This window comes from Setaria viridis, chromosome 4 (genome assembly GCF_005286985.2).
Source record: "Setaria viridis chromosome 4, Setaria_viridis_v4.0, whole genome shotgun sequence".
Lineage (NCBI taxonomy): Eukaryota > Viridiplantae > Streptophyta > Magnoliopsida > Poales > Poaceae > Setaria > Setaria viridis.
Genome location: NC_048266.2, coordinates 6,761,749 through 6,789,217, shown reverse-complemented (window position 1 = coordinate 6,789,217; position 27,469 = coordinate 6,761,749). Strand labels below are relative to the sequence as shown.

At 47.5% G+C, this 27,469-nt stretch overlaps 2 protein-coding genes across 2 annotated transcripts; one reads left to right on the top strand and one right to left on the bottom strand.

Moving 5' to 3' along the window:
- Positions 1–4,796: 4,796 nt before the first annotated feature.
- LOC117852488 (uncharacterized) lies at positions 4,797–6,093 on the top strand. The gene is made up of 3 exons (XM_034734596.2): positions 4,797–5,172; positions 5,309–5,497; positions 5,591–6,093. Exons 1-3 carry the CDS (start codon positions 5,146–5,148, stop codon positions 5,837–5,839), a joined length of 465 nt encoding a protein of 154 aa, XP_034590487.1. The 5' UTR covers positions 4,797–5,145; the 3' UTR covers positions 5,840–6,093.
- A 282-nt stretch (positions 6,094–6,375) lies between these two features.
- Positions 6,376–15,057, bottom strand: LOC117852487 (putative transcription elongation factor SPT5 homolog 1). Its single transcript, XM_034734594.2, has 22 exons — positions 14,577–15,057; positions 12,819–13,054; positions 12,587–12,730; positions 12,350–12,511; positions 10,986–11,069; positions 10,428–10,498; positions 10,001–10,358; positions 9,740–9,895; positions 9,545–9,642; positions 9,414–9,462; positions 9,192–9,344; positions 8,951–9,094; positions 8,774–8,873; positions 8,476–8,643; positions 8,354–8,402; positions 8,186–8,277; positions 7,716–7,785; positions 7,451–7,505; positions 7,238–7,346; positions 6,986–7,129; positions 6,794–6,891; positions 6,376–6,704 (listed from the first exon to the last, which is right to left on the bottom strand). Exons 1-22 carry the CDS (start codon positions 14,938–14,940, stop codon positions 6,462–6,464), a joined length of 3,147 nt encoding a protein of 1,048 aa, XP_034590485.1. The 5' UTR covers positions 14,941–15,057; the 3' UTR covers positions 6,376–6,461.
- Positions 15,058–27,469: the final 12,412 nt, after the last annotated feature.

The following is a 27,469-nucleotide window of genomic DNA, read 5'->3' as shown; positions in this document are numbered from 1 at the left end:
ATAGAGATGCTTTCACCAAATAGGTTATTAGTTTTTTTTGTTTGTAACTGAATCCACAATATCGTGGTATAAAATTTCCATACTTTAGCAAGCATTTAATAGGGCATTAAGATTTTACTAATTATATTACCATCTTAATATGGGTATATTGAGATCTACATACTAGGTAGGAGTATCAATATAGCATCAGATTTGTAGTCTGAAGTTAGCAAGTTGCATACTAAATTTACTATTATGTTTCCATACATAGCTATTAGCATGAATGTAAGCTTTGTGTTGGGAAAATGGCTAGGCATGACGATAGAATGTATCAATATGTATCCTTCTTGTTTCACAATATAGTTAATAAATTTGATTGTTATAGACTAGCCCATATTTATCCACATTGAACTCTGAATCTTATTTTGATTTGAAGTATTAGGAAAATCAAGTAGGTTTGATACATGTCTGTTGTATTCTAAAACAATCATCCATCAAGATCAAGCTAAAGTCCTAAATTGGATCCATCTTTTCCATTTATACACTCAAATTAACCGATCATGGATGTAAAATTTCCTAAATTGTTTTTTAACATTTGAGGTATTGCCATTTAAGATTATTTCTCATAGAAATTCGGTACCTCAAGCTTGTGCTATAAAGGTCTGATCACTGAACAAAAGCAAATAGGAGTAGGATTTTCGGCAGCGCTTTTCTCCTTTTATCTAATACAATCCATTACTCCTATTTCATGTTTCTTAACTCCATGTGAATAGTGATTGATTTTCCAATGTGTAAGTTATTAACAATTAAATAAATTTACCAGCAGGAAGTGAGGCATTCTATTATTCACACATAATGGATGCTTGCCATTTTCATATGTATGTCAAAGAACATATTGGTTGATTTAGTGTATGAGCACATAAGTTACTCCGAAACATGTTTTAAAATTAAATCTATGTCAGAACAAAATTTATATGCATGCTTTAAGTTATGCAAGTAGTGAAATAAATAAATCTAATTCATAACTAGCCGTATTGCTTTTAAAAAATAAGTTCACATGTTATACTTTGCAAGAAATGCTATAATTAGGTATGGTATTGGCTTAAAAGGCAAATTAAATAATTCATGCAGCTTCTATAACATATTGCAAACAATGTTTGTGCTTGGAACTAGACATGGGCATTTGTCGAGCCGAGCCTAGAAAATCTCAAGCCTAAAATTCATACCATGGGAATTTCGATCTGATTTTTTGAGCCGGGCCAGGTCTGGCTCGGACTTTCCACTCTTTTTAGTTGAAAAATAACTAAATTAAATTGTCGAGCAAGGTTTGGATCGCACCAAAATTAAACTTTTAGTTTCCTTGGACCAAGCTCGTCCCTACATCAGGTGTGGGTGGGCACAACCCCGACGGGACAGGTCTAAAATTCTTAGGTCTACTTGAAACCATACCCGGCCAAAATGGTACAAACTTTAACAATGGGTCCGTAAGTATTTCTTTAAAAAAAAGTTATAAAAGCTCATTTCTTGTGTGTGTGTGTATTGTTTTAACAAAATATAAAATATAGCCAGTGTTGTTAAAGGCATCAAGAAATGGAAAATAAAATGAGGAACAAAGCATATTTAGATTTGGCACATAGTAATACAACTGTTGAGAAAAAAACATGGAGGCACAAAGACAAAATTCTACTGCCTTAGTCCTAAAATATTAGGGATTTCAAGTTCGTCCTAAGTCAAACTGACAATATTTGTAGAGAAGAACAATAATATATATGATATCAAATGAGTGTAATTAAATCCATCATGAAATATATTTTACGGTTTATTTTTTTGATGTGGTAAATACTAATCATCTTCTCTATAAACCTAATCAAATTAGAATAGTCTGACTTAGATCAAACTCAAGTCGGTTGGAGTATTACATTACAAGAGACCCCACGCAAAAGAGGTATGCGTCGATTGTTATTCTCGTGCAGCTGCAAATGGGTTAGAAGCCGCCGGTCTCGTGCTGTTATGAACTAGCTTACAGTCTGAACTCGGATCACAAGACAAGGAACGGTACAACGTATGAGCATGCACCAAATTGGCACAAAGCATTGACCGCGCCCAACCGTGCAGCCTCGAGTTAGTCCATGCACCCCCCCATCCTCTCGACAACAACAGCCAAGTCGGCTCCTGCAAGCAGCAGAGCGAGGATACAACTACTACCCAGGTAAACCACTGCAACGAGACAACGACGACGGGTCAAGATTTCCCCCTCGGCTGGCTGGCTGGCCTGTGGCCATCACGCCCGGGTCGCTTGCAGCCAGACACGGTCCAACACGACGCCGGCCGGCCCGGCGAGGCGAGACGTGGCCGTCACCGATTGGCCGTTTTGGGGCAGCGGATTTGGACGTGTGGTGGGGTCTCGCGGCGCGCGGGGATGGGGGGGAGGGCGGAGGCGAAGGGGGGTCGGAATCCTTGCCGCTTCCGGCTGCCCATCCCCCTGTACCTCCGGCACCCATGCTCGGTTCGGCAAGCCCGCGCGGCCGGTGGGGGAAATGACGCTTGTCCGCATTGCCGAAGCGGACGCGCGCCGCGCGCTTTGCCCCTCGAGCTGTAGCGAGCTTGCGAGCCGCGGCGCTTGGTCCTGGCGGCAGTGGTGAAAGGTAGCTTGGCATGTAGCCCGGGAGATGGATTGCAGTGACAGGCTTGCTGATTGGGAGCAGTGGACTGGATACGCTTGCAAAAGGGAGCAAGGAAATGGCTGGAGTGGAGTGGACTGGACTGGACTGTATGCTAACGTGTTCTTCACTTCTTCAGTGACAGGCTGAGTGCTTGTCCAGAACTCCAGTAGGTCATCGTTACAGACAGGGTAGCTAAGGGCACCCGCAACGGGCCGTTAGGAAATGTCGATAGCAGGCCACGTCGGAGAGAGAAGAGGAGAGAGGAAAAATGTCGCTAGACGCAGCAACTCTCGATAGCACGCAAATCCACGCCAGTAGGCCTCGGTTTTCCCATGCCTGGTGAGTCGCGGGAGCGAGACGCTCGCGGGCGGGTGGAGCTCTGGCCGCCGCCGCGGACATGGCAAGGCGGAGGAAAGCGCGCCACCGCCGCCGCAGTTGCGAGCGGACCGATTGGACTGAGCCTCGGCACCGCCTGCTCACCCTTCACCGACGAAGGGAGCGGACCGCCGCTTCCTTGAGCCACGCGCGAGAAAGGAGCTCGGCCACCGGCACGACGAGGCGGAGTGGCCAGCGCCATCACCGTGGGCCACCGCTTCCTCATCTATCGTTGGCATCTGACGCGTACGTGGCAGCGACGCTTGACTGGGAAGATGGGTCTGGGTGGAGGCGCTGATGCTGAGGCTCCAACCGCGGAGGGGACGGCGATGGGCTGGAGCACAGCCGCCGTGGTCAAGGCGCAGTAGCGAGGGAGGGGAGGGGGTGGCGCACGGTCGCCGGCCATGGACGGCGTGGAGCTTGGTCGTCACTGCTGCCCTGCCGCCACCGGAGATGATGAGGTGGGGGTGGCGGAGTGGGCAGCGCGGATGGGGTGGAGGAGGTCGGCGTCGGTCAGGTAGGGGGGCGCTGCATTAGACGTCAGGCGGAGGAAGAGAGGGATCGATTGGAAGGATGAAATATTCTGACGTGCCAAAAGAGAGACTGTTGGATGACTTATCTACTGTACCATCTATAGATGAGGTGTACACCTTTTGTGGAGAGCAAGCATGCTGTACCATTGCGGGCGCCCTACGGAGCTAGGCGTTTGCTAACGTTTCGTGCTTCAGGTTTCAGAGAGTAGACTCTCTAGGACTCTAGGTCACTCACAGCAACAGTTTTTATATAAAAAAAAGTCTTTTGCACAACAGTCATGCAATGCAAAGTCAACAGGAAACCTCCAGACTCCAGTCGAGCTCCACCCGTTGAATTTCGTCGCACACTCTCAGTGCCAGTACTAGGCACCACTGTCTGGACCAGCTTACGTGGCGCTGGCCGTCCAGGGCGCAGGTGCCACGGAAGCGCCTGGGCCTGGAGTACAGCCAGCCCAGCTAGCTACCCACCCAGCCCCCCCGCGCGAGCCACTGGGCCCCCGCGGCTCATCAGATTTAGTGGGCCCTGGCCGGCGGGAGAGGGGATTCAATCGAGCGGGGCCCACGCCCCCGTCCTCAGTCCTCCTTTGCTGCGCTGTGCGGGCGGTCCCTCCTCTGTGGTGGGCCTAGCGGGATGAAAACCTCACAGCGATCGGTCGGACTGGACGGCCGTCGTTACGTGAACGGGCCCGTGTGGACAGCGAGCGATGCCGCACACTACTGGATTCACGACGAGGCCTCGAGTGTACGAGAGCCCACAAACATTCGAGGCCCGGCATGTATTCTTTTTCGAAAAGCCTGGTATGTATTCTCGGGCCACCAAGCTTGATATACAAGCCGGTTTGCGTGTAGTGTGTGGGTAGACCGGCTTCTTCACGGGCACGTCCGCACGTGTGTGATGGACAAAATGTTGGCTCATTTCCCAGAGGTGAGGTAAAAAGATTGACGATTTGTCAAAGTAGGTGGCTCTTGCGCAAACTTTGGTTTCACCAAAAAAAAAGGTACACGAATGAAGACGTGTAGTTGAAATTTAGAGGTCAAATCTATCAAGTACGACCAATATTGCTTGGATAAAATGATCGTGTATGAGCAAACGCTGTTGGAGGATTCAACTGTCCTACATGCAATAATAGTACCATTACTTTTTTTTTTGGAGGATTCCAATTTCCAAGGAATGATGCGAAGCACTGCTGCCACCGCGCGGAGTCGCTGAAGAACAAGATGGGCACACAGATGGCTCCGTGCCTCACCTTTTCACTGATCCCCTCTCACCTGGCCCCCACCCAAATCGGATCCACCTCGACAAACCCGCAAGCGGGCTGCTGCTCCTGCCACGGCCCAAAAAGTAGCCGTTGCCTTTTTCCCCCAAATCCCCTCCTCTCCTCCTCCCAGTCTCAGATCCCCCGATTTCCTCTGCTCCCATAAACTCAATCGCGGCCGTTACGCTCTCGCCTCGCCTTCCCCCATTTCAAACTCAACCGCGTTATTTCGCGGAGAGCAGCCGAGAAGATTCCCCTCTTCGAGCGCCGATCGGAAAGCGGAGGCGAGGCGCTGGGACGGTCTCGGAGTCGGAGGCGAGGCGGGAGAGGGGAAACCGGATGGTGGAGGCCGGCGCGAGCTTCATGGTACTACTCGGAATCGATCTCTTGGCCTCCCGCCCTCTTCCCACTTCCCGTCCGTCGTCCCCACGTGCGCGCCGGATCGGGTCGCGGTTCCCAGCAGGAGGTGCTGACCATGGGTGGGGTTTGTTTCCGGGCGCAGGATAAGGTCGAGGCGGCGGCGGACGAGGACGGCGGCGGCGGCGGCGGCGGCGGCGTCGATGGGGCGAGAGTGGACGGCGGGGGCAAGGGCGAGGAGGAGGCGGAGATGGCGCCCGTGGAGCCCCTGCCGGAGCCTCCCGACGACGGCGGGCCCGTCGCGTGGCCCATGCCGGATTTCTGCCCTCTCACGGTGAGCGACCCCCCCACCCACCCTTCTCTGAGATTCAAATCCGACGCGGCACCTGATGCTGAAACGTTGTTTTCGCCTGATTGATTTGATCAGATCGACGGGGCGCTGAAGGAGTCGTTCCTGGAGACCCTGCGTAAGGACGCGGCGGAGGCGGAGCGGCCGCCGCGGGAGGACGCGGAGGCGGAGGGAGTGGTGAGCCCGGACTCGCGGCCGTCGAGCAGCAAGCGCCACCGCGCCGGCACCGCCTCGCCGTCGTCCAGGAGCCCCTACCGCAACATCCTGCAGGTGTTCCAGCAGTGCAGGCAGGACGTCGTCGGGGAGACTCCGACGAAGAATTACTAGAACCACCACCGAGTAGCAGAAACGGAGCACAGGATCAGGCCGCGATGTCACGGCTTTTCACCACTCGTACTCCGTATTTTGTTCAGCTGTTTAGCGACACTCTGCTTACTGGTCGTGATGCGTCATGCGACTGAAGGGGATAGTGAGATTTCATTCTTGTGTAAAGATTGGTTGGATACAGAAGTTACGAAACCTCGAGTAAAGAAGAACGCTATGAGAAATGCAGTTCGGTATTTGCAAACCATGATGCTTAATTTCTTTGCCACAAGTTATAAACCCCGTCTGGCATGTGCAACAATAATAGACACATGACGTGACAAGCCGGTGTAAATTTTGCAGGTGGCAATGACCATTAGATCATGATCACAAATTCCAGTAATGCCGTAAGTGATGAATCATGATAGCTATTAGCTATCACGTGTCAGAGCTGGGAGCCTCAAAGGCTGAAACCCCAAATCAACGAAACCGGTAAGCAGGAATTTTGGCAAAAGGCCACGAGATGAGGTGACAGAGTCTGGAATAATACTACGGAAATATAAGCCACAAAAAGTTTTATTGCGAACAAGGGCATCGTTACAACATTATGTTATATGATGGACACGTTACAAAATATACATACATTTCAAGTCGCCAGTTTGGCCAAAATCACCATATCTAATATCTTAACTTCGTATGTGTCGTCCAGCTTCACTATTCCGTCAGAACCATCTATGCCTATGAGTTTTCCTGTGTACCCGCGGAAATTGCCATTCAGTATCTTGATCCTGTCGCTCTTCTTTGGCCTGATGACCTCGAGCTCGTTCGGAAGGACAGTCACCATGTCGCCGTTGCCTGACGACCCGAGTGCAACTCGGCAAGATCCGTCCTGTACGTTCAAATGCATGTAAGCGTGATGCGAGACAAACAGAACACAACAGAATTTAGCAGTCCAGCCATGCGGTGTGCAACACATACCCCAAGTACTTCCCTGACGACACCGGGACCATCGTCGCCTCCCCTCAACACATTGACCAAAACATCTGGCAACAGCCATGTACCTTCACCCTCACCACCTGCAGGCATTTCAGCACATGATTAGATATGTACCTATGCAAACAAGGCAGCACATTACAGGTGCAAAAACATAGTGACATCACAACAGCGCACCTATTATGGGGGACATTATATCCATTCCCACATTGCCTGGAGTCATTGGCTGACCACCAGGAGTACCCGGAAGATACGCAGCAGAATTTGGAGTCATCGGTTGACCAACAGGTGTGGAAGGCACGTATGGACTCGGAGCATTTGCTAGGAGGTCAGAATGAAAACACATCGTCAGAATACAACCATCCACAAAACACATAATAAACACTGCATAATAGTACATTAAATAACCAATTGAATAAATTTCTATACCATAGTTCTCTCTAGGAGTTGGAGCATCATTGAAACTAACTCCTGGAGTGTTTGCCCACCCTGATCCTGGTGTAGGGGCTTCGTATGGCCGAGCTGGTGGAGTTCCTGGCTGAAAATTTTGAAAAAAAACATGGGAGTTACATATATGCACGAAACAAGTTATCAAAAACATACAAGGAATGAAGGAATAGGACTAGATTGGCGAAATCTAACCTGGTAGGCTGGACTGCTGCCCCAAGTAGCAGGATTTCCATCTTCCCAATTATCCCTGGTAAAACACCAACACAGCAATGATCAAAAATCACATATAGATGGTTATTTTTAAGTCATAATACAAAAGTAAACAGTGAACTGCTGTTTGGAACCAAGAAATTCTCTTTCATGCATCCCAAACAGACCCACCCTGAAACTATTTATTCAACACTAGTTCCAAGATATGTAGATGGATCAGAAATATCATTGTGGAATAATTCACAACCTCGGAGGACTCATAGGAGCCCAGGCTCGACTACGCATAGGAGTCCGCATCCCATCGTGTATTGGTGTTGCTGTAGCAATGAACAGGCAAATTATTACAGGAACACATGAAATGAATGCCAAATACTGAATGGATAGTACAAAAAGCGTCTATAGATTCTCAATGCAAGTTTACTAAGTTGGGAACACTTGTTTGAGATAATAGCTTAGGCTCCTTTGTTCATGTCAACAAATAAAAGGGATGCAAACACACAGCCTGCGGACAAAGGACAATAAGAATTTTCTTGCCTTTTAAAAAATGCCAGTCTTCCAAAAAATTAGACATAAGCAAACAAATGTACCAATCGTAGGACAGCAACTTGCAATATGGGGAAAGACTCAAACACAACTAAAAATCAGATATAAGAAATATCCTTTGATCTATGGGAAGTTGGGAACAGATTGAAATATCAGGACAAAAGGAAAACAAACCTCCAGGGTCCCGCATTGGAGTCTGATAAGCATGGTGTGGTGTTCGAGACGGGTGCATCGGTGTTTCACCACCCAATGAATATCGAGGTTCACTGATGATATGATAATACACCAATTAACAAATAGATCAAAAAGCAAAATTGAACTAACAAGTGGAGAAAATATTACCGGAATGGTGTCGCAACAGTAGGTGTGTCAGCAATATCATCTCTTTTAACTGTGTATTTGTAGTCATATTAGCCTTCAAAATGTGAGAATCACGGGACACAGATAACAGTATGAGGATTCACCTGTGACAATCTTCATCAACGAATCAAGTTCCACACGTACAAGTGCACCAGTCACCTCTTTGACACGGCCGCGGTACCCCTTGTAAGGACCAGACTTAATTTTGATACATTTACCCACCAAGGCATCATGCCCTCTACCACCACGACCACCTCCAAACCTTCCACCAACTGCATTGGATGGAAAGGTTATATTAGTAGATAATCTACAGCTACACAAAGCGACTGACCTTGCTTCAAGAAATGTAGAATTAATAAGCCTGGGGAGTTAGAAACTGAAAGAATCAAAAGAAGATCATACAATTCATGTGAGGTCCTCTTGGGGGCAGTCTTCCTGGAGATTGCAAAATGCTTGCTGGAGACCTCAAAGCACCAAGCCGTGCATCTGCTGTGTCCATGCCCTGCATAAATAAAATAAACAGTGAGACAAATTCTTAAGCATAGCTGACCAAGGTTATTAAAAGGGTTCAGCACGAACATTTCCTCGACGGCCACCAGTCGATCCACCAACAAGAAGGCAAGATTGTGCTTTTGCACAAATAAAGCCTGCATGTTCAAGGTGATGCCTGTCATAGATAAACAGTATCCCCTTGTGTATGTGTTCCACAGGTCCTTGCTTCCCCTAATTTGACAAAATAGGGATGTAGATATAACAAAGGTAACAGAACAGGAGTCAAAACAACCAACTAAAATACTAACATAACAGAACTAGGACACACCTTGCATGCTCCTTCAACAACCCTTACAACATCCTTTGCTGAGATAATATTATTTGACCTATCTTTCGCTGAAGCACGCCGATCAATTTTGCTTTTTATTTCTCTTAATTTCACAAGTACAACTTCAGGTCTATCTGGCACTCCTTTCAGAACCTAAATATACAACTTGGTAAATATAGTGTGAAGTACAATCATCCTTCATTACTAGAATAATCTAATTACCTGAAATGCTTCAGCTTCCACCCTTATAATTACCCCAAATGACAAATTGCTGAAAATAGATTATGAGGAACACAGGTAAGTAATCACAATAGACAAACTATGACTATTGTTCACTAGAAGGATAAACTTACTCCAAAAGGACAAGATCATGCAGTTCATAATCACCAATTCTGGTAATTCCTGTGGTAATTTCAGAGCTTTCGACAACATGATCGGCAAACACGCGGATCTGTATCATCCAACAATAGCACAGTTAAGACTAAATAATCTCAATTAGATCAGCTTAAATATTTCTACTTCGTAATATCGGTACAACAATTGCTCACATGTTCTTTAGTTGTGTCAGACAAAATGATCAAGACATGTCCTTCCACTTTAACAACCATGCCAGTAGCTCCTTCTTGAACACCTGAGATCACCTTGACATGGTCACCAGGTTTGAAATATTTGCAAAGCTCCTTCTCGTTGAAGGCTAATGTTTTCTGCAGTAACAAGAAACGCATTAACAACAGACAAAATTAGTCCACCAAAAAAATCATAGAATAGAAATAGAATAGAAATAAAGAGCTGAAATTGCAATTAATTACCGGAAGATCAGATATTTTTGGCCTGATGTGAACTGTTTCATCCTCTACTTTCTCAACCCACCCCTCCAGATTTTTCAAATCGCCTTTAATAACTATGACGGCATCACCCTTCATGAAGTGTCCTTTTTTCCTGTTTGCAAAAAGAGTGGACAAGCTAGCCACGTCGCCATTCATGTCATCACCAGGCTTCCTAAATTTCTCAAGTTCATCGAATGTCGGCTGAATATTATTTGTGTGGATTGATTTAGTGGAGACTGATTTGTACAAGAAACCATCTTTGAACTTCAGATTATCAACCCACTCAAAGTACTCCCCAGATTCTTTATCCCGCCTCCGTTCCACTCGAATGTGCATCTCCCTGTTTGCATGGAATTAGCAAACTATAACAGAAACAATTAGCTCAATTCTGAAGGAGAAAAAATGTCACCTCGCCTCATCGATATTGAAGAATCGAGGTGGTGGGACAAATGCTTTCTTCTTTACAGCCTCTCTCCCTTCCTGAGATAAAAATTGTCCATCATGAAAGGGAACCCCAATGAGCTAATTAACCGAACAGCTCAATCAAAAGCAAGCAAATTAACAACCAATCATGATAATCAGAATATTACTTCAAATAAGTATAGCTCATAGATCACAATTTTTTTTGGCTTTAGAAAAAACATGACCAGGAGAAATAAAAAAACACATAGAACACAAACATAGAACAGGAATATATAGATATTGTTTGTAATTTAGTCTCTTATGTCGCATATGAAACCGTGGACCTGATATCCCAATTTTGAATATGCATTTAAGCAGTTACTTGTTAACGTAAGTACATAACAGGAGAGCATAAAATTGATATGGGTAGATTAGCTCCATTCCTAAGAGCATAAAACTGAGACAAATAGATTAACTCCACTCTTCAATTTATACGCAAGTAAGCTAGATAAGAAGTAATAACAAATAAAAGTGTGAGTTTGTGAGAAACATGGTTTGAACTTACCAGTTTACTAGCCAGAGCTTGTAGATCTATTCTAGGGATCAGCTTTACATCTACTCTTTGGCGTACATTGTCAACATCAACAACCTGAAGAATATGATCACATCAATATTTGAAGAATGACAGGGTGCTGAGCCAGTTAACAATAGATGGACAAGTATGTGAGCAGTAGAAACCAGATTAAGGCCCTGTTTGGCATGGCTCCACCATTTTCTGCTCCAACTCCAAACTTCAGCTGGAGCTAGCTCTGTGTGGAGTTGGAGCAGAATGGATGGGGGTGTTTGGCGAGGAGGGTGTTCCAGCTCTAGAAAAGAGGGTTTTCTAGGTGGATTGCCATTATTACCTCCACTCATGGTCCCATCTGTCATCCTCTATCTCTATTTTTTTTTCTTTCTTTTTTTCCCGAGATTACCTTCTTCCTCCTTGGGAGGAGCCTCCCGTCGCACTCAAACTCAGAAGGCTCTGAACATTGCAGTTAGACCGAGCTGGAATCTTTGCTCAGTCGCTCATGCAAACAAACTCAAAGAGAAAACAATCTTTACTCAGCACTCCCATGAGCTGCGCCAAGGTGGTTGACCAGAGCTTCTCTCCTTCACGGCCGGGTCTTCCAGGAGCAGCACCTTGTCCTGGACGGCCACCATGTGCAGATGCTCGCCCGGTGGGAAGGAGAGGGAGGCGGCTGTCGGGTCACACACAAACACGACGCGCAGGACGGGAAGACGCGCGCATGGGACGGGGCCGTGGCTGCCGGGCCTGCGGCGGCACGTGATGGGGCCGCGGCCGCGCGGGACCGGGACGCGCGCGAGACGGAGCTGCGGCCACCAGGCCTGCGGCGGCACGTGACGGGCTGCGGCAACTAGGGCTTCGGTCCGGCAGAGGGCGACTGGGGGCCGGGCGGTGAAGTCAAGTGGCGGTGGCGCCCTTGTCCCAAGCGTGACGGGAGAAGAAAGAAGCGGGGCTGAGTGGTTCAGCCGTTCGGGAGGGGGAGATGAGAGAGCGTCGGATGGGAGGAAAAAAAATAGAAGGAAGCGGTACATGTGTAACCGGTGGCAGTGGCAGGTAATTACCCCCGAACTCCACGAGTAGGTTCATATTTGAGGGAGTTGGAGTCGCAAAAGAGGTGCTCCACCAAAATGAACTGGGGCTAGGCTGCTCCAAAAAATGGTGGAGTTGGGGTGTTTGGCTGGCTCCGCTCAACTCCGGCCTGGAGTTTGGAGTTGGAGTCATGCCAAACAGGACCTAACTTCTAGTTTCTTGACCCTAATTATAACATGGGTTAAGTGAGGTTAATTAGCTTAGCACCAATCCTGGTTCCGCCACAGAAAAATTGATATATAATATTTATAAGAGAAGTGTTGCAGTAATACCTTAGCAAGGTCACCTTTGTATATGCCCAACTTCATTCGGACCCAAGAATCCCGTGAAAGATCAACAGATTTGCTCTCAACAGAGAGGACATCTGCCATTTCTTTTATTGGAACTAATGTTATTTTTGCTGAAGCATAAATATTTCGTAGACCTTTACAAGCCTGCATAAACCAAGTTTAGTGAGTTTAGTGGGGGAAATGAGACTAGACGAAGTAAAATGCCGAGCATATGCTTACCTCTTTGACATGGGCTTCCTTTTCTGCTTCAACATAAATATAATTTTTTAGATGATCCAACGCCACGACAGACTTTATCTGAAGATCTGACCTATCAATGTACTTTTGCATCAGACAAATCGCGGTCTCTCTCTCATGTCCAATCTGAAGTCATAATCATGGATTAGTAGAGTTTAAGCAGGGCAAACAATAAACATCGAGGCAGTTTAATAAGATAAAACCTTGCACATACCGCACATTTGACCATCCATAGTTTAGGATCCTTCACAGAGGGCAATAAAGCTTGCTGTTCCACTTCTGCAGCTTCTTCACCATACTCAATATGAGTGGATCTTGCATATCTCTCCCGTACTTGTCTCTCAATCTCATCAATGTCCTCATCTTCATCCCTCATAGGCATAGAATGACGTCTTGCGACCCTAACAACATCCTCGTCAGGAATATCGGCCCCAGCATCATTGATAAAATCTAAAAGGCAAAGGAGTAAGAGCATTAGACATATGAACAGGCTTATGTACCTTAGTACTACAACAATAAGCATAGAACTAACTCAATTTAAACATTTAAACAGTTGTGTGGATTCCAAAGGCAATGTAATAAAAAAATGTAACAAAATTAACACTGTTGCTCGCAATCCTAGCAGTAATAGCCATCACCATGTATCACCAGATTGATGTCTATTTTGCTCTACCACGAAGAGATCCACAACCATCATCTGTATAGTATGTTCCACCAGGCCCGTGCTTCATTTCTTTCCGTAACTAGTACTACATAGTATTCAGTAGCAAAACAGTGGACGCCAAACATTAGTAACTCTCGCTTGATCTTCTGATCTCAGCTCATAGATGTCATTTTCCAATTCATTATTTTCAGTATCAAGGGAGGAAGATGTTTGTGAGATTAAATGCAAGAATGGATGATAGCATGTAGCCGATCTCAATATTTGTAGGGTTTCAAATAAATCCTCTAAAAATCTATAGTTTGAATGTGCAAATGGACAAAAGCACCCCAGTAGATTATGGAAAATAATTTTGGTTTGATTCTAAAACAATGTTTCGGCCTAGAGGGCATAAGTTTTTTCCTGATGCATAGGACTATACCATTTGAACTGAGATGTAATTTATGAATAGATTTTCAATTTGATGGCAAGGCTTCATAAAGCTTCAAGCATCTTATCCAACATTCAAAAGAACAAAATGAATTCACAATACTAAGGTTTAGTTGTATGTAAGGTTTGGTAGAGTGCAAATATAGCTCTGAGAACTGACTATTTCCAGTCCCTTCAAGTAGCATATCCAACAGAGCAGGCTCATGGGTTTGTTCTCACAAGCAACTTTGCACGCCTGAAATCAGCAGACAGAATAAATTCCAAGTCTCCAACTGCAATGCAAGTTCAGGCCCAAGCATCAAGTTTGCCCCAATACCACAATTTCAACTAGGTAGGTTCCATATACCCCAAAAAAATCAGGTCCGGCCAAACAACCATCACTGTCAGCTTACATAAAAGAGAACCAATGTAACCAGATCAATTTAAGCTTGAAAATGCTCAACGTAGCAAAGTATCACCTAACAAGTTCCAGAAACAAATCGGGAGGGTAGTTCAGCAAGCTTTTTGATCCAGAAAATACTAGTATTTTACTTAACGCCATCGCCCAGGTGCATCTCTATCACTGTACCTAAACATGACTAAGCTCCATATCAAGATCTGGAGTAGAAGCAAACATCAAAATTAGCTGTTTTTAGGTACACAGCTGCTACAAACCTAAGTTTCTCGCCAACCTGCACTTACTATAGTCATGAAAACAAAATAGAAGGAGTGGATCCTGCCTAGAGCATAAAGTATCATAAAAACTGCTACTTTCTCACTTAATCCCCAAATCCAGTTCTCAAAATCGACCAAATTAGGATCAGATCTCAACAGAGACTGCAGAAATACCACCGAAGCCCCAAACATAGCATCACGACGCGATCAAAGAGAGCGACCACTCACCGTCCTCGCCCTCGCCTTCGTCCTCCTCCTCCTCGTCCTCGTCAACCTGGGCCTCCTCATCGAAGAACCCTCGCACCCCGCGGCCTCCCTTCTTCCTCGGCCTCGCGCCGCCGTCGTCGTCCTCATCATCCTCATCCTCGTCCTCGATGGCCGAGTCGTCGATGAAGTTGTCCTCGCGCGACCGCTTCCGCCCGCCGCCGCCGGCCTTGCCGCCGCCGCCGCCGCGGGAGGCCTTCCCGCGCCTCGCCTCCTCCTCGTAGTCTTCCTCCTCATCCTCCTCCTCGTCGTCCAGGTCGTAGGCCTCCTCCTCGTCCTCCTCCTCCTCCACCTCGTCGTCGTCGTCGTCGCGGCCGCGGCGAGCCATGGATTTGGCGGCTAGGTTTTCGAGCTCTCTCGCGAGGGGGGCGAGGTGCACGCGGAGGAAAGGGGAAACGCCTCGCGGCGAGTCGTGTGTGAGGGAAGGCGAGAGCCGCCCCCGCGACTCCGCGAGGCCTCCAGGGCCTAGGGCTGCCGTATCCCTAGACCGTTCGATCCTGTCGGAAGCGCCGAGATGCGCGAACAGAGTGGGCTGGTTTCGGGATGCAGGGGCTCTCGGGTGGCCGGGTCTTTGGCTTGCAGTGGGGCTCTTTCACCATTTCGGCGCGGCAGATCTACGGCTTGGTAGCGAAACATATCAAATGACTCGTGTATAGCTAGTTTTTCCTCATAAGAGCAAAGATTTGAATGACTGATATTGCACCCTTCAATGGATTAGACAATTAGCCCTATGAAATGACTAATATTGGGGCTATCTATCGCGGCATGCATCCTTACATGTGAAAGAAATAGTAATAGTTAATTCCTAAAATAAATTTAAAAACAAATACAAAGCACCTGTGCCGAATAGAAATTCCAATTCAGTGGATAGGTTCCACGAACCTTTTTCAGCTGAGATATGCTTAGTTTGCGATACTACACTTCATGTCGACAACCATAACTGCGTGAGTTCATGGTCAACTACAAATTAAGATGATGAGGTATGTTCATTTTGTGATATTACGGCTTCATGTTGACAACCATGATTCTATGAGTTCACGGTCAACTACGGTTTGAGATGAGTATGCTCAGTTTTTGATACTACGAGCCTGGTTGGTAGGGTTCCATCTAATGCCGATTCTTCTATGGAAGTTGATTCTTCGAGACAAGTGACTCTTGTGGTTGAAAGTGATTCTCTATGATAAATTTTATGGATAAAGAGCTTTTCTGCGAGAAGTGAATCAGGAGAAGATAGTTTTTCAGCTCCCAGCCCCTTAGTTCATTTCAGATAATCACTCCACAGAATCAGTATAGAATCACTTCTAACAGGAAAACTGTTTGGCAAAACTCCTCTTGGATTCAACCTAGAAGCTGCTCTCCGAGCTCTGGCAAACGCACCCTATAATTCCATGTTGACAACCATGACTCCATGAGTTTATGGTCAACTACAAATTGAAATGACCAGTAAACAAAGTGATGATGTTCACCCAAAGTCCCAAACCAATGCCATCCTCCCTCTTGGTAACATTCAAGGTTAAGATCGACGGTGGAATCTCTAATGGTCATGTTCACTTTGAATTTCCAGGGTAGGGAATGATCCTCTTGTTTCTTGAATACATACTTTTGCTCGTGGAACTAAAATTGCATCTTGAGGCCATAGATGGCCTCGTTAGTTTTGATTCGACATAGGCAGATGGTATGGAACCATGCGAGTCCCACCAAGTTACATGAGTTGTGTACTTAAGTGATACTAGGCGGATTAGGTTCCTTCATAATTTGGAGGCGAGTATTGTATTGCGAATTTGTTTTTCTCTATATTTTTTCACATGAAATTTTCCTCTTTTCTCGATCATGCCATGTTTCACAACTTGGGTTCGCAGTTCAAGCTACTCGTCCTAACTGTCGGCCATACATCTATGAGCCCACCGGGAGGTTTGGACAGTCCACCAAGACGTGTCATACATGGAGACTACGGTGCAGAATGGCGTGATCTACGTGGAGGATAATAACTAATCGAGGATTAGAAAACTACTCATAGCAATTAGAGTAGAATTCTCTAGTCGAATCCGACTAGTACTCCTATACAATCGACCTGTAACCCTACCCACGGCAATATAAGGTGAGGCAAGAACTCCCTCCAAAAATGATCAATCAATACAATCCAACCAACAGACAGGACATAGGGTATTACGCGACATTAGCTGCCCAAACCTGTCTAAATCGTGTGTTCGAGTTCACCTTCGAGTTACAGGTCTTCGACGAGCCCCACGCATAAAACACTACCTCGGTACCCCTCGATAGGTTGCCGGGTCTAAACACCAATACTAACATACATACTTCATACTTTACATTTCAAGGAGTTTGAACGTGCAGTTCTAATAAATTAATTTATGAGCATATATTTATAAGGTCTAGTAAATCTGTAAGAGTGCTTTCCTTCCTTTATCCCTAGTCATGCATAATTCCTCTAATGTGTTTTAAAAAAAAACTAACGTTCTCGAACTAAATGTATTATGATGTTGTTCATAGTTAAAGTTTTACAAATCTAACTCGCTAAAGCAAAAAAAATATGGTATTTATATGACTGAGAAGTGGGAAGACAATCGTTTGAATTCAGCAACCAAAGATTTGCCTTTTGAATCGACACAAACCAAGATGGTCTTTTGAATTCACGAAGCCCACAATAGCTTTTCCTGTGATGGATGATGGGCTATAATCACGACAAACATTGGGCCTTGCCTGTCCAGCCCAGAATTCCAAATGGCAAAACTGATTTTCGTGGGCTGTGCTAATTGACTCCGAACAACGGTTAAAGGAAAAGCCCAAGTGCTCAAGACAACGAACGCCGTATTTCCTTTTCCTTTTTGAAGGTTCATCAGTCGTTCGGAACTTCACACAACCGATAGCGATACCGCGGCTTGCGGCTCACACACGTAGTTGACACTGTCAGATCCTCTTTTCGAGAGAGACAGTATGTTGACTATGGAGGATGCAGGTCGTATTCAAGCCGGACGTATCAGGTGTATGCATATGCAATGAGTACGTATCAAGCGTGCGTGTCCACCGTATCCAATGAGTACGGATGAAAGCGTGTGTAGTCTGAATTTCTGAAGTCGCTGGCTCGATGTAGGACTAGTACGTACCGCTACTGAACACAGGACACGCCGTCTAGACCGTGATCCGTAACTACGGGATCTTTTGGTAGCCTCCTGAATCGTTGCGACGCGCAGGTCTCAAATAATGGCGTGAGAATGCAAAAAGATTCTCTTAATCGCCCTCGCCCCTGACTGACAGAATCTGCATGTGAAGCCCGCCCGGTCATTCAGAATCCAGACTGGTGACTGGTCGCAGCTGAATCAAGCCCATGGACAACAGCCTGGAACGAGCCAGGGAGAGGTGGCTCCTCTGCGCCGTCCCCGCCACGGCCATCCATCCGTATCCAGTCTGCCGCTGTAGAACGATCACAGATTCGCACGACCCACAGAGCGCGCGAGACAGACAGCCGTGGACCGCGCCGTACCCCCAACCCAGCGCGCAACTGCACAAGCACGGCACGGGGCTCACAGGGCTCGATGCTCAAGCCGACGACATGGACTCGTACGGGGGGCTATAGGAACAACAGGCGCCGCCGGGACCCCGGGACTCCCGGCGTGCGTGCACGGCCGGCCCTTTCCACCTCAGCCCCCGCCGCCGACCCGGCGGCGGTGGGTCGCCGTGCGCGACAAAATCACGCGTCACGGCGGCCCATGTGCGCGTCCCGCGCGGTGGCCCGTCCCGGCAGCTCTTTTCCTCTTCGCCCGCCGCCCCCGGCGCTCGTCCGGTTCCGCCGCGCACGCGTGATTCCGATCGGTCCCGCCGGCTCCCCTCCCGGAAAGCGGCGGCACCCCCCGTATTCCCCGACCCGTATCCCTGATGATTCATGCTGCTTTTTGGCGTAGTAGTAGTACGTGCTGATGCGCCGAGGCGTAGTAGACCGGTGACCAGTGTCGCGAAGCCCAGGCTGCGTATACGTACTGAAATTGGACAGTAACGTGCTCGGGATATATCCTTTCGGTCGTAGCTAAAGCTAGCATCGTAGGACGAGCTTGATCAGGTCGACCAGCTTACTTCCGAATCGGGGTGTATCGAGGTTGAGGACAAGTCAAGGATCCTCTAGCGAGAGAGAGCCATGCGCGACTAGAGGCTGAATGTTCGGATCCACGGACTAATTTGTAGTCGAGTCAGTTCGGATATTTGGATACCAATTAGAATGATTAAACGTGAATTAATTATAAAACTAATTGCATAAACGAGGACTAATTCGCGAGATGAATCTATTAAGCCTAATTAGTTCATGATTAGTCCATGCGAGGCTACAGTAAACACGTGCTAATCATGGGCTAATTAGGCTTAATAGATTCGTCTGACGAATTAGTCCTCATTTATACAATTATTTTTATCATTAAATTATATTTAATACTCCTAATTAATGTACAAATATCAAATGTGACAGGAATAAAATTTAATCTGGACTATCCAAACACCCCTCACCTATTCCGCTGGACCACTTTCAGAGTCAGCAGCGCATCAGCTCAAGGCACCCGAGGCGCGCGCGGATCAGATAAGGCAGCGCGCGTGTCGTGGAGAGCGAAATCAATGCAGCCACGGAAAACAACGATCCCGACCCCCGTTGAATGATGGCCTATATCCGCTCTGAGCTCTCGTTGCAACTAGACGAGTGTGCACTAGTCATGTAAGATCCGACCCTGAACCTGGTGCCGCTTGGTACCTCCGAGAGTCAGAGTTGTGAACTGGCAATGATTCCGACTGGGAGCGGAGCGGGCTGTCCGAATCCGAAGAACAAGCTCTCCGCAACACACCAAAAAAAAGGATTACAGTACTCGCTCTCAGTAAAATATATGCTGCGTAGATTGAGTCAAATATCCAAACTTGAAAAGTGTCCAGCAAAGGTAAGATTGAGGGATGTCCACGAGCCAACATTGAGGAGTGTTGGCCAGCAAAATTACCCGAAAGATTCTTTTCGGTCTACGTGAGCGTAGTAAAGCTTATAGTACTTGTTTTGCTTACATGGATCCGATCCACTCGAGTAGCTGGGTGCATCCGGTGCAGGCCCACTGACTGAAGTGCTGACCATGCGAGGGCCAAGCCGCCGCGGCTCCGTACTTCCCACGAGCAGCGAGAGATCAGTAGACCACTGAGCCACTGATCCCATGATTAGCCGGCAACGAACGTAAGCTCCGTACCCCCACATGATTCCCCCCCTCTCCACATGGCCGGCCACATGCCGCGACGCACACACCTCGTCGCGCCCCGGCCTGGCGGCCTGGCGGCCCCGCGGTGCATGCACGCCCCGACCCACCCCCACCGTGCCAGCGACTCCGAGGCCGAAACGTATCCAGGCAGCGCGCGGCGCGGTGTCTGCTGTGCGTCCCGTCCCAGGGCCCAGGGGGATCAGGCCAGGCCGCAGCGGCAGGCGGCAGCCACGCGAGCGAGCGGCCAGCGCGCGGGGACGAAGCGCAGCCGCACGCTCCCCCGGGTCCCCGGCGCGCGCCGACAAGGATGCGTCATGCGTGGGCGGCGGGCGCTCACCTCACATCCCCGATTCTTTTTAACTCGGCGACGTCGACGTCCGCGACCAAGGCCATGCTACCTATCGTATGCAGCATATCGGTCCGATATGAATACGTTACTTCTCTGCAAAAATTAAGGGCACAAAGACGTATCGGAGTGTCGGATATCGCACGCTGAAGTACCATATCGGGGTGCTATCTACCACTACCATACCGACACCAGCAGGTTCACAACTCCCTCGATCGAGACGGCCGTTAAATATCTGCGATCCCACTGAGTAATCCAGACACTGGCCAGTGTGCTACAGCCACAGATCGATCGAACGGACGTAGCAGCATATTGCTTCCGGTGAAGTGTGCCACAAGCTCGATCGATCCAAAACCGGCTCGCAAGGAAACACGTAGTACTACGCCTGCACCGACTCTTCTTTTCTTTTCATCTCTTCCATCTCACCAGAAAAAAAAAGAGGCAGCAATGATTCTGCCCCTGGAATATTCTCCAGGATGTGCGCATCTGTACTTGCTCCCTTTCCCGCCATTAGTTTAGCGCGAACGCACTCGATCTGCCCCTTCCGGTCTACTAGGTGCCCTAGCATTATTGGTTAGCCCTGCTGTTCCCGCTAACCCAAGTGGCCTGCTGCCCTGTGGAGGGTCTCTATTGCTCTGACCTCTGAGTATGATGCTGGATGAAGAAAGTTCAAAGGGTTGATAAATGAACTCGCTCAAATTCCACCCAAATTCTAGCGTTACAATTTTACACCTCTTGTTTTCTTTTCTTTTAAAAAAACAAACATGTTCAAGCTTCCAAAATCCAGTTGGTCTTCACATGATATATCCCTCTTGGACTTATGTCATTAAAAATGAATCAGCAGGAGAGTTGCCTGTTATATTGTGGCACTAACATGCACATCAAAGTACAAATGGATGACGAAAAACATCAGAATCGGACACTGGTACGTGCATGTGTAGTGTAGATTATCACATTCACATGGCACCAATTCGGGCTCGCGCGATTCGTGCCAAATTGAACAGCTGAAAGCTACCACATGCTGCTCCACTGCAAGTTGCAAAAACAAGGATGGGATTGGAAGGTTGCGAGGGACAGGCAGACAGCCGTGGGGATTAAAGGTTGGCGCTCGCTACAGCATCCTTTTATCTTCTGTCCAACCATTCGTGGGTAGCTAGTAGCCCCGGCTGCCTAGCCTGCACCTGCTTGACTGGTGCACGGTCGCCACTCGCCAGGCACGTCTCTGTTGCCAGATCTTTCTCCATTTTCCGTGAAGGAACAGAGCATCGCTCGGAGAAACAGATATGCCATCTGAACTGCTTGTATAATGAAATGCGGATACATATATAAAAGGTGAGGATTTTTCGTGTGTCTTTCTTTGCCGAGTGAAGAATTAACCTTTCGGAATTCAAAACGCTGTTTGGCCCTAGCGGCCTAGCCCCTAGGCGTAGCTTTTGCATTGCCTTGGCTTGCTAGCTAGGGTGCGCATGCACCTCAGTATAGATTCATCATCTCGCCTTTCTCGTTTTCTTGCTCGATTTGTCGCGGCCTCTTGCCTTTTCCCTCCCTTTTTCTCCATTGCGTGACCACTTCGCTTCATCTCCTGCCGGTCCTTTAGCCTTTAGGCCTTTAGCATCCATGGCTGAACTCTCCATCCAGTGTAAAGCTCATCCATTTCTCGCATCTCTCTTCGGTTGATGATGGTGACCTCTCACTCTCCCGGAAGAAAAAGTACGGCCGGACAATCTGAACCTTCCTTTTCGGGTCTCTTTGCTCCTCATGGCATGGCATCTCATGGACCGAACAAGTTGCTCATGCACGAATGATGGGCTCGCACGATCGATGATGCGGCCATCCTATACGCATTCATTCGCATGCATGAAAGGCACAACCGTCTCGTCGGCTCCAAAAGCTGCACGATGATGGCAGGCCCGTCCGTAGACAAGTGATCACACGGCAATCAAGCGATTGCATCCGGCATCAGAGGGCCTTCCTTTTCCCTTCGAATTCCTTCTTAGAAAATTTCAGCTGCATCGTACTCGCCTTTAACTATTTGTCGACTAGTGGTTTGAGATGGAAAGGGAGTAAATTTTGTGTAGGACGTTTATCCTGTTGAATGGTGATGATCTGATAAGAGTTCATACGCAAGAGGATTCTCATTAAGTTTCCCAGCATTGGCAGTATCAATTCCAATCTTGTGCACCAATGGCGAGCGAAACCTTCTCCGACCAGGACTGTTGTGCTTCTCTCACCACGTAGGGCTTTCTTGAGGCATCATGCAAAGTGTTAGGTCCAAAGGATAATGCTATACATTGCAAGGTGCTGGTACAATGCAAGTCTCAACGCTCAAGGACAGGTTCTCATGTGAATTGTGAAATGCGAACGGCTTGCTTCACGCTGCCAAAGACGGCTGGGATTTCGCACATAATAGAGACAAAGGACCTATCAAACTCCAAACGCCTAAAACTAAAAAATTAAATAATTTTGTAATGGTTAGATCTTGCTGGGTTGTTTGTGCTCCAACCATGCATATGTCATCCTTGAACACAACTGTATGCCACTATTTCTCGCTATCCCCGCTTTCACCACCACACCATGAGATCCCACTTCAAACATGTGATTTGCCACCCCTGTCTTAGGTGCATCAACTGCTCAATGAGAACTAGACAAGTTCGCCTCTTTAAGCATGGCAAAGAAGTAAAGAAATGCTTTAACCATCTTAAAGGATCGACAAGCAATGCTTTAACCTGGCTAGAGAAATTAGAGAAGCCCCCTTTGCCAAAGCTTAGTGGGCCTGATGCATGCAGGTTCTCTATCTCCGGAAACGAAGCAGGATTGGCAGCTCGGTCTATCGCCGGGTTGCATGTTTTATCGACGCACAACAAGCTTTGCCACGGCCAATGAGACGTCGGAAGAGGTGAAATGGCAACAGAAAAAATCTTGAAATCTGCATCGTGACTCAGCTTGCATGCTGGAACGAAGAAAATGCACGACTTTTGGTGGTGTGTGTGCGGCCGTGCGTCGTCGCCGCCGTTGCGTGTCCGCTCGGGGATCTCCAAATCCGGTAAGGGCTTTAGGTAAAACCAATTATTTGCGTGACACGGGTACTCTCATCGCTTTGCTTATGGCACCCAATTATTGGCTCGCAAAAGTTTGCATCGTTGTTAAGAACTCGTAAAGAAAGAGTTGATCAGTGTAGTGCGCGCTAGCTAGCCTTTGTGGACAGAATCAGTACCCCGGACGGGCGGGAACGTGGTTGCGTGCGCAAGCAGCGCAATCACAGAGGACAGAGCCGTTGTCAGAAGCTAGAAGCCGTTTAGTGTTTTGATCACAATTCACAAAAGCAGGCTAAGATGATGATGGCGAGGTTAAAGCAGACGTAGATGGACGGTCAGAAGAAGTGACATTGTGAGTGACGTATTATCCGAAGGAGCCAATGCTCGTACGAACATGGAAGCCTTAACGTCGATTATTGTTGGTTCCAAGGTGGATTTCTGGTCTGTCAGGACTCAAGAGCATCGCTGCCGTCGATCTACTACCGTACTACGTGACGGACGGGCCAAGTTTGAGTGTGTCTGACATTCGGGACCGCAAGATTTGCACGCACAGGAATATGATGTGCGCGGGCGAAAACGAAGGGAGACCGTCATCTCAGCCGTGCTCGTGCACGCTTTCTTGGTTCGAAATGGAGCACGGGATTTTTCTGAGAGAGCACCAATCCAGAGCTGCCCAAACACCGCAGATTCCGGACACTGCGGCCTCACTGGTAAAAAACCTCGTCATCTGATCGGGCCTCCGGTTTGTTTCCGGGGAGGGGAACAACAAGGAGGTCTCAAGAACGCTGTTCCGTTCCCTCCGCCCCGGCGTGTGCCTGTCAACGTTCTATGCCATCATTGTCAATTCGTCACGTACGGACACGTCAAAAACCCTTGCCGAACAAGACTTCGAAAAAGTCGCGCCGCAGCCCAGAGCGCTCGTCGTCAAACGCTGACGACGCTTTTCGGCTCTAGGGACGTACGTGCCCGTCCCTCTAGCAACACGACCGCTCCGCCGCCCACTCGGCAAATTCGCCACGCCGAAGGGAAAAAAACACAACAGGAGCTAGCACAACGTACGTGCTCTGCGAATATGTGATGTGTTTGTGTCCTGAGTTCCTGACAGACCTCCTTCAAGTGGACGCGGTCCTGGAGAAGTACCGAAGGGATAAATGGATGAGGCAGCTTACGCAGGAGCTGAGAAGGTTCCCTAGTCTTCCCTGTAAGATGGGGAGATTCAGCTGGCCGGATCCGAGAAGGTGTCACAATATTTTCAAGATTCAGAAAGGGACGGGGCCAATATTGAAAGCCAACGCCAGCGGCGGCCAACCCGGCAGCCGTACGCCAAAGCGGGAGGGAGGTTTCGTCCCGGCCGACCCGTGTGGACCGACGACGGCGACGCCGCCTGCGCCGCCGTCGCACGACACCACCAGGCGGCCAGCAGCGCCTAGCAGCCGACCTGACGCGGCAGCGTTTTCTCGCCGGTCTCCTTGGGGCGCAGCGCGGAGCGCACCCATGACCCATCTCGATCGGTCCGGCCTCCGGCGTGCACGTCAAAAACATCGGCCACGCTTGACCCGACCACATCGCGTCTCACGGGACGGAGAGCCTCCGTTCGGATCGGATATGTTTAAATTGTTTCTGTGTCAGTGTCGTCAGTAGGTGGTGTGGGTCGGCGAAGGAGGCTATGGCTCAAGACTATGGACCGATCGACCGGGACCATGGGCGGCTATTCATCCGTGTACATGTTCGCCAGCTTTGGACCGACAAGTAACCAAGTGTTAGAAAACGAAGGTTGGTAATGCGCCTCTTTGGCCTGCGCTGATGGCTTGGGGAAGGGGGCAAGGCGTCACGCGCAAATGCTACACGTGCGTATAGCAATAGTATATAGACAACCCTGAACTTGGATCTTGCATTTTGTTACAGCCACATGTATTTCGTACAGTAACTTTTCTTTAGTCGTGCTCTCACACGCATTAAGTTGTCGTCACGATTTAGCCGCATATCGCTTCACCTTTTTCTAACTGTATATCGCTCCATCTTTTCCCATACGCACGCGATAGCAATATTAAGACTTTTTTTTCTATGGTTGCACGCATATATATAAAGGGATGAGTTGTCATCCTAATCTCGCAGCATATCATTTCCACCCTTTTTCTTTCCACGCGTGCACGTCGCTGCAGGAAGGCACATTTCTTATGTGGTTACGTGCATACGTATAAAGGGATGACTTGTCATCATGATCTAGCCACATGTGCCTAAAGCAGTCGGTATCCTACACCTGTTGTCCAGTACCGAGAAGAGGATGTGCGAAGATTGTGTATGTGTGGGGCAACATGTCATTTTGTATAGATCTCATGAATATGCTCTCGATCACCATAAGAGCGTGGTGATCCCTTCCCGTCACATACACGATGGCGAGAAGAGACAATATGAGAATTGTATTTGAGTGTGGGCAATATATTGCTAGTATCCATCCAATCCCATATTTGCTTTTTATCGCCACAATGGCTGTAATCGCACACACAATTATGAGAAGAGATGACATGAGAATTGTACTTACGTGGGAGCAACATATTGTTGCATTTGTACCCGGATATGCTCTCTATCACTAGGGTATCATGAGTGCGTGCACGCTGCTGCAAGAAGACACAATTTTTTTAATGGTCACACATATACGTGTGAAGGACTCAGGTGTCATCGTAATCTAGCCGAATATCACCCCCACACTCACTTTCCAACGCACGCACGGAAAAGGGAGAAAAGATGGTACGAGGTTTGTATTTGTGTGGGGAAGGCATGTCATCAGTATAGATTCTACAAATACGCTCTCTATCACTCTTGCGCACGCGATAGCAGGAAGAGATAGCATGAGCGTATTTGAGTGGGGGCGATGTATTGTTGGTATCCGTCCGATCCTATAAATATGTTCTTTATCACCACAAAATGGTGGCAATCCCTTCCTTGGCACACACGGTTGCAAGAAGAGACAAATGACAACTATACTTGCGTAGGGGCAATATATTGTTGCATTTGTATCCATCTCATGTATATGCACTATTTGTCACTACGGTGTCATGAGGACGTATTTCCTCACGGTTCACGCACACTGTATTGAGAAGGGACGGCACATGAGGATTGCACTTTTATGGGGCTAGTCGCTTGTCCATTCCAAAGTCTCACAAAATTCAATTTTACTAACGTTATATGCTCTAAAGCTAAATCACCTCCAACTCTTTCAACCCTAAAATGATCCATCCCAATTACTCAACCAACCATTCCAATTGAATTTCACATTTATAGAACCCACATTGATCTCCTCGTAACCACTTCCTATCAATCATCATCATCCCTTAAACCTTTTTCTTCCCCATAGTACATGTTGCCGTAGGAAGGCACATGTTTTTGTGTGGTTGCATGTATACGTGTAAAGAATTGAGTTGTCATCATGATCTAGCCGCATATCTTCACTTGCTTTTCAATGCTGAGGGGAGAATGTGTGAGGATTGTTTATACGTGGGGCAACATGTCATTTGTACAGATCTCATGGATATGCTCTCGATCACCATAAGAGCGTGGTGATCCCTTCCCGTCATGTACACGATAGCGAGAAGAGACAATATGAGAATTGTATTTGCATGCAGGCAGTATATTGTTGGTATCCATCCGATCCCATGGATATGCTCTTTATCAGCTTAGTGGCGGTAATCTCACACGCAATTAAGAAGAAACGACATTAGAATTATTCTTGCGTGGGAGCAACATATTGTTGCATTTGCAGCCTTCCATGGATATGCTCTTTGTCATTTGGGTGTCATGAGGACGTGGTAGCGAGAACAAACAACATGAAGATTTCTCTTGCGTGGGACAAGAATGTTGGTTGGTGTCAATTCCATAAATATACTTTCAACTACCGCACTATTGTAGACCGTGAAAATCTCATAGGCCAATAATTCTCCGTTGTAAAGCATCTTATAAAATTCAATATCTAATAATATTAAGTGCTTCAACATCAAATCATCTCTGCCTCTCTAAAAATTCAATGCCAGAATGATGCATCGCAATTAACTCAACCAACCATTCCAATTGAATTCCAAAATCATATAACCCCATTGATCACCTCTCTATCCCAAAATTTCACCACTCCCTATCAATCATCGTCAACCCTTAAACCTTATTACCCAGCTTTTCCTCCAACCTCATCTAAAAAAAAACTTTTCATCTTATATTTTTCGCCTTCTTCCCCTATAAATAACCGGCCTTCCC

What these genes read in the sequence shown, in the direction of transcription:
- LOC117852488 (XM_034734596.2), top strand. Translation starts at nt 5,146, where the DNA reads ATGGTGGAGGCCGGCGCGAGCTTCATG. An exon ending in AGGCCGGCGCGAGCTTCATG is followed by an intron (nt 5,173 to 5,308) that starts GTACTACTCGGA and finishes TTCCGGGCGCAG; the next exon opens with GATAAGGTCGAGGCGGCGGC. An exon ending in CGGATTTCTGCCCTCTCACG is followed by an intron (nt 5,498 to 5,590) that starts GTGAGCGACCCC and finishes TGATTTGATCAG; the next exon opens with ATCGACGGGGCGCTGAAGGA.
- LOC117852487 (XM_034734594.2), bottom strand. Translation starts at nt 14,940, where the DNA reads ATGGCTCGCCGCGGCCGCGACGACGACGACGACGAGGTGGAGGAGGAG. An exon ending in CTGACACAACTAAAGAACAT is followed by an intron (nt 9,643 to 9,739) that starts GTGAGCAATTGT and finishes TGGATGATACAG; the next exon opens with ATCCGCGTGTTTGCCGATCA. An exon ending in CTGGTGGCCGTCGAGGAAAT is followed by an intron (nt 8,874 to 8,950) that starts GTTCGTGCTGAA and finishes TTATTTATGCAG; the next exon opens with GGCATGGACACAGCAGATGC.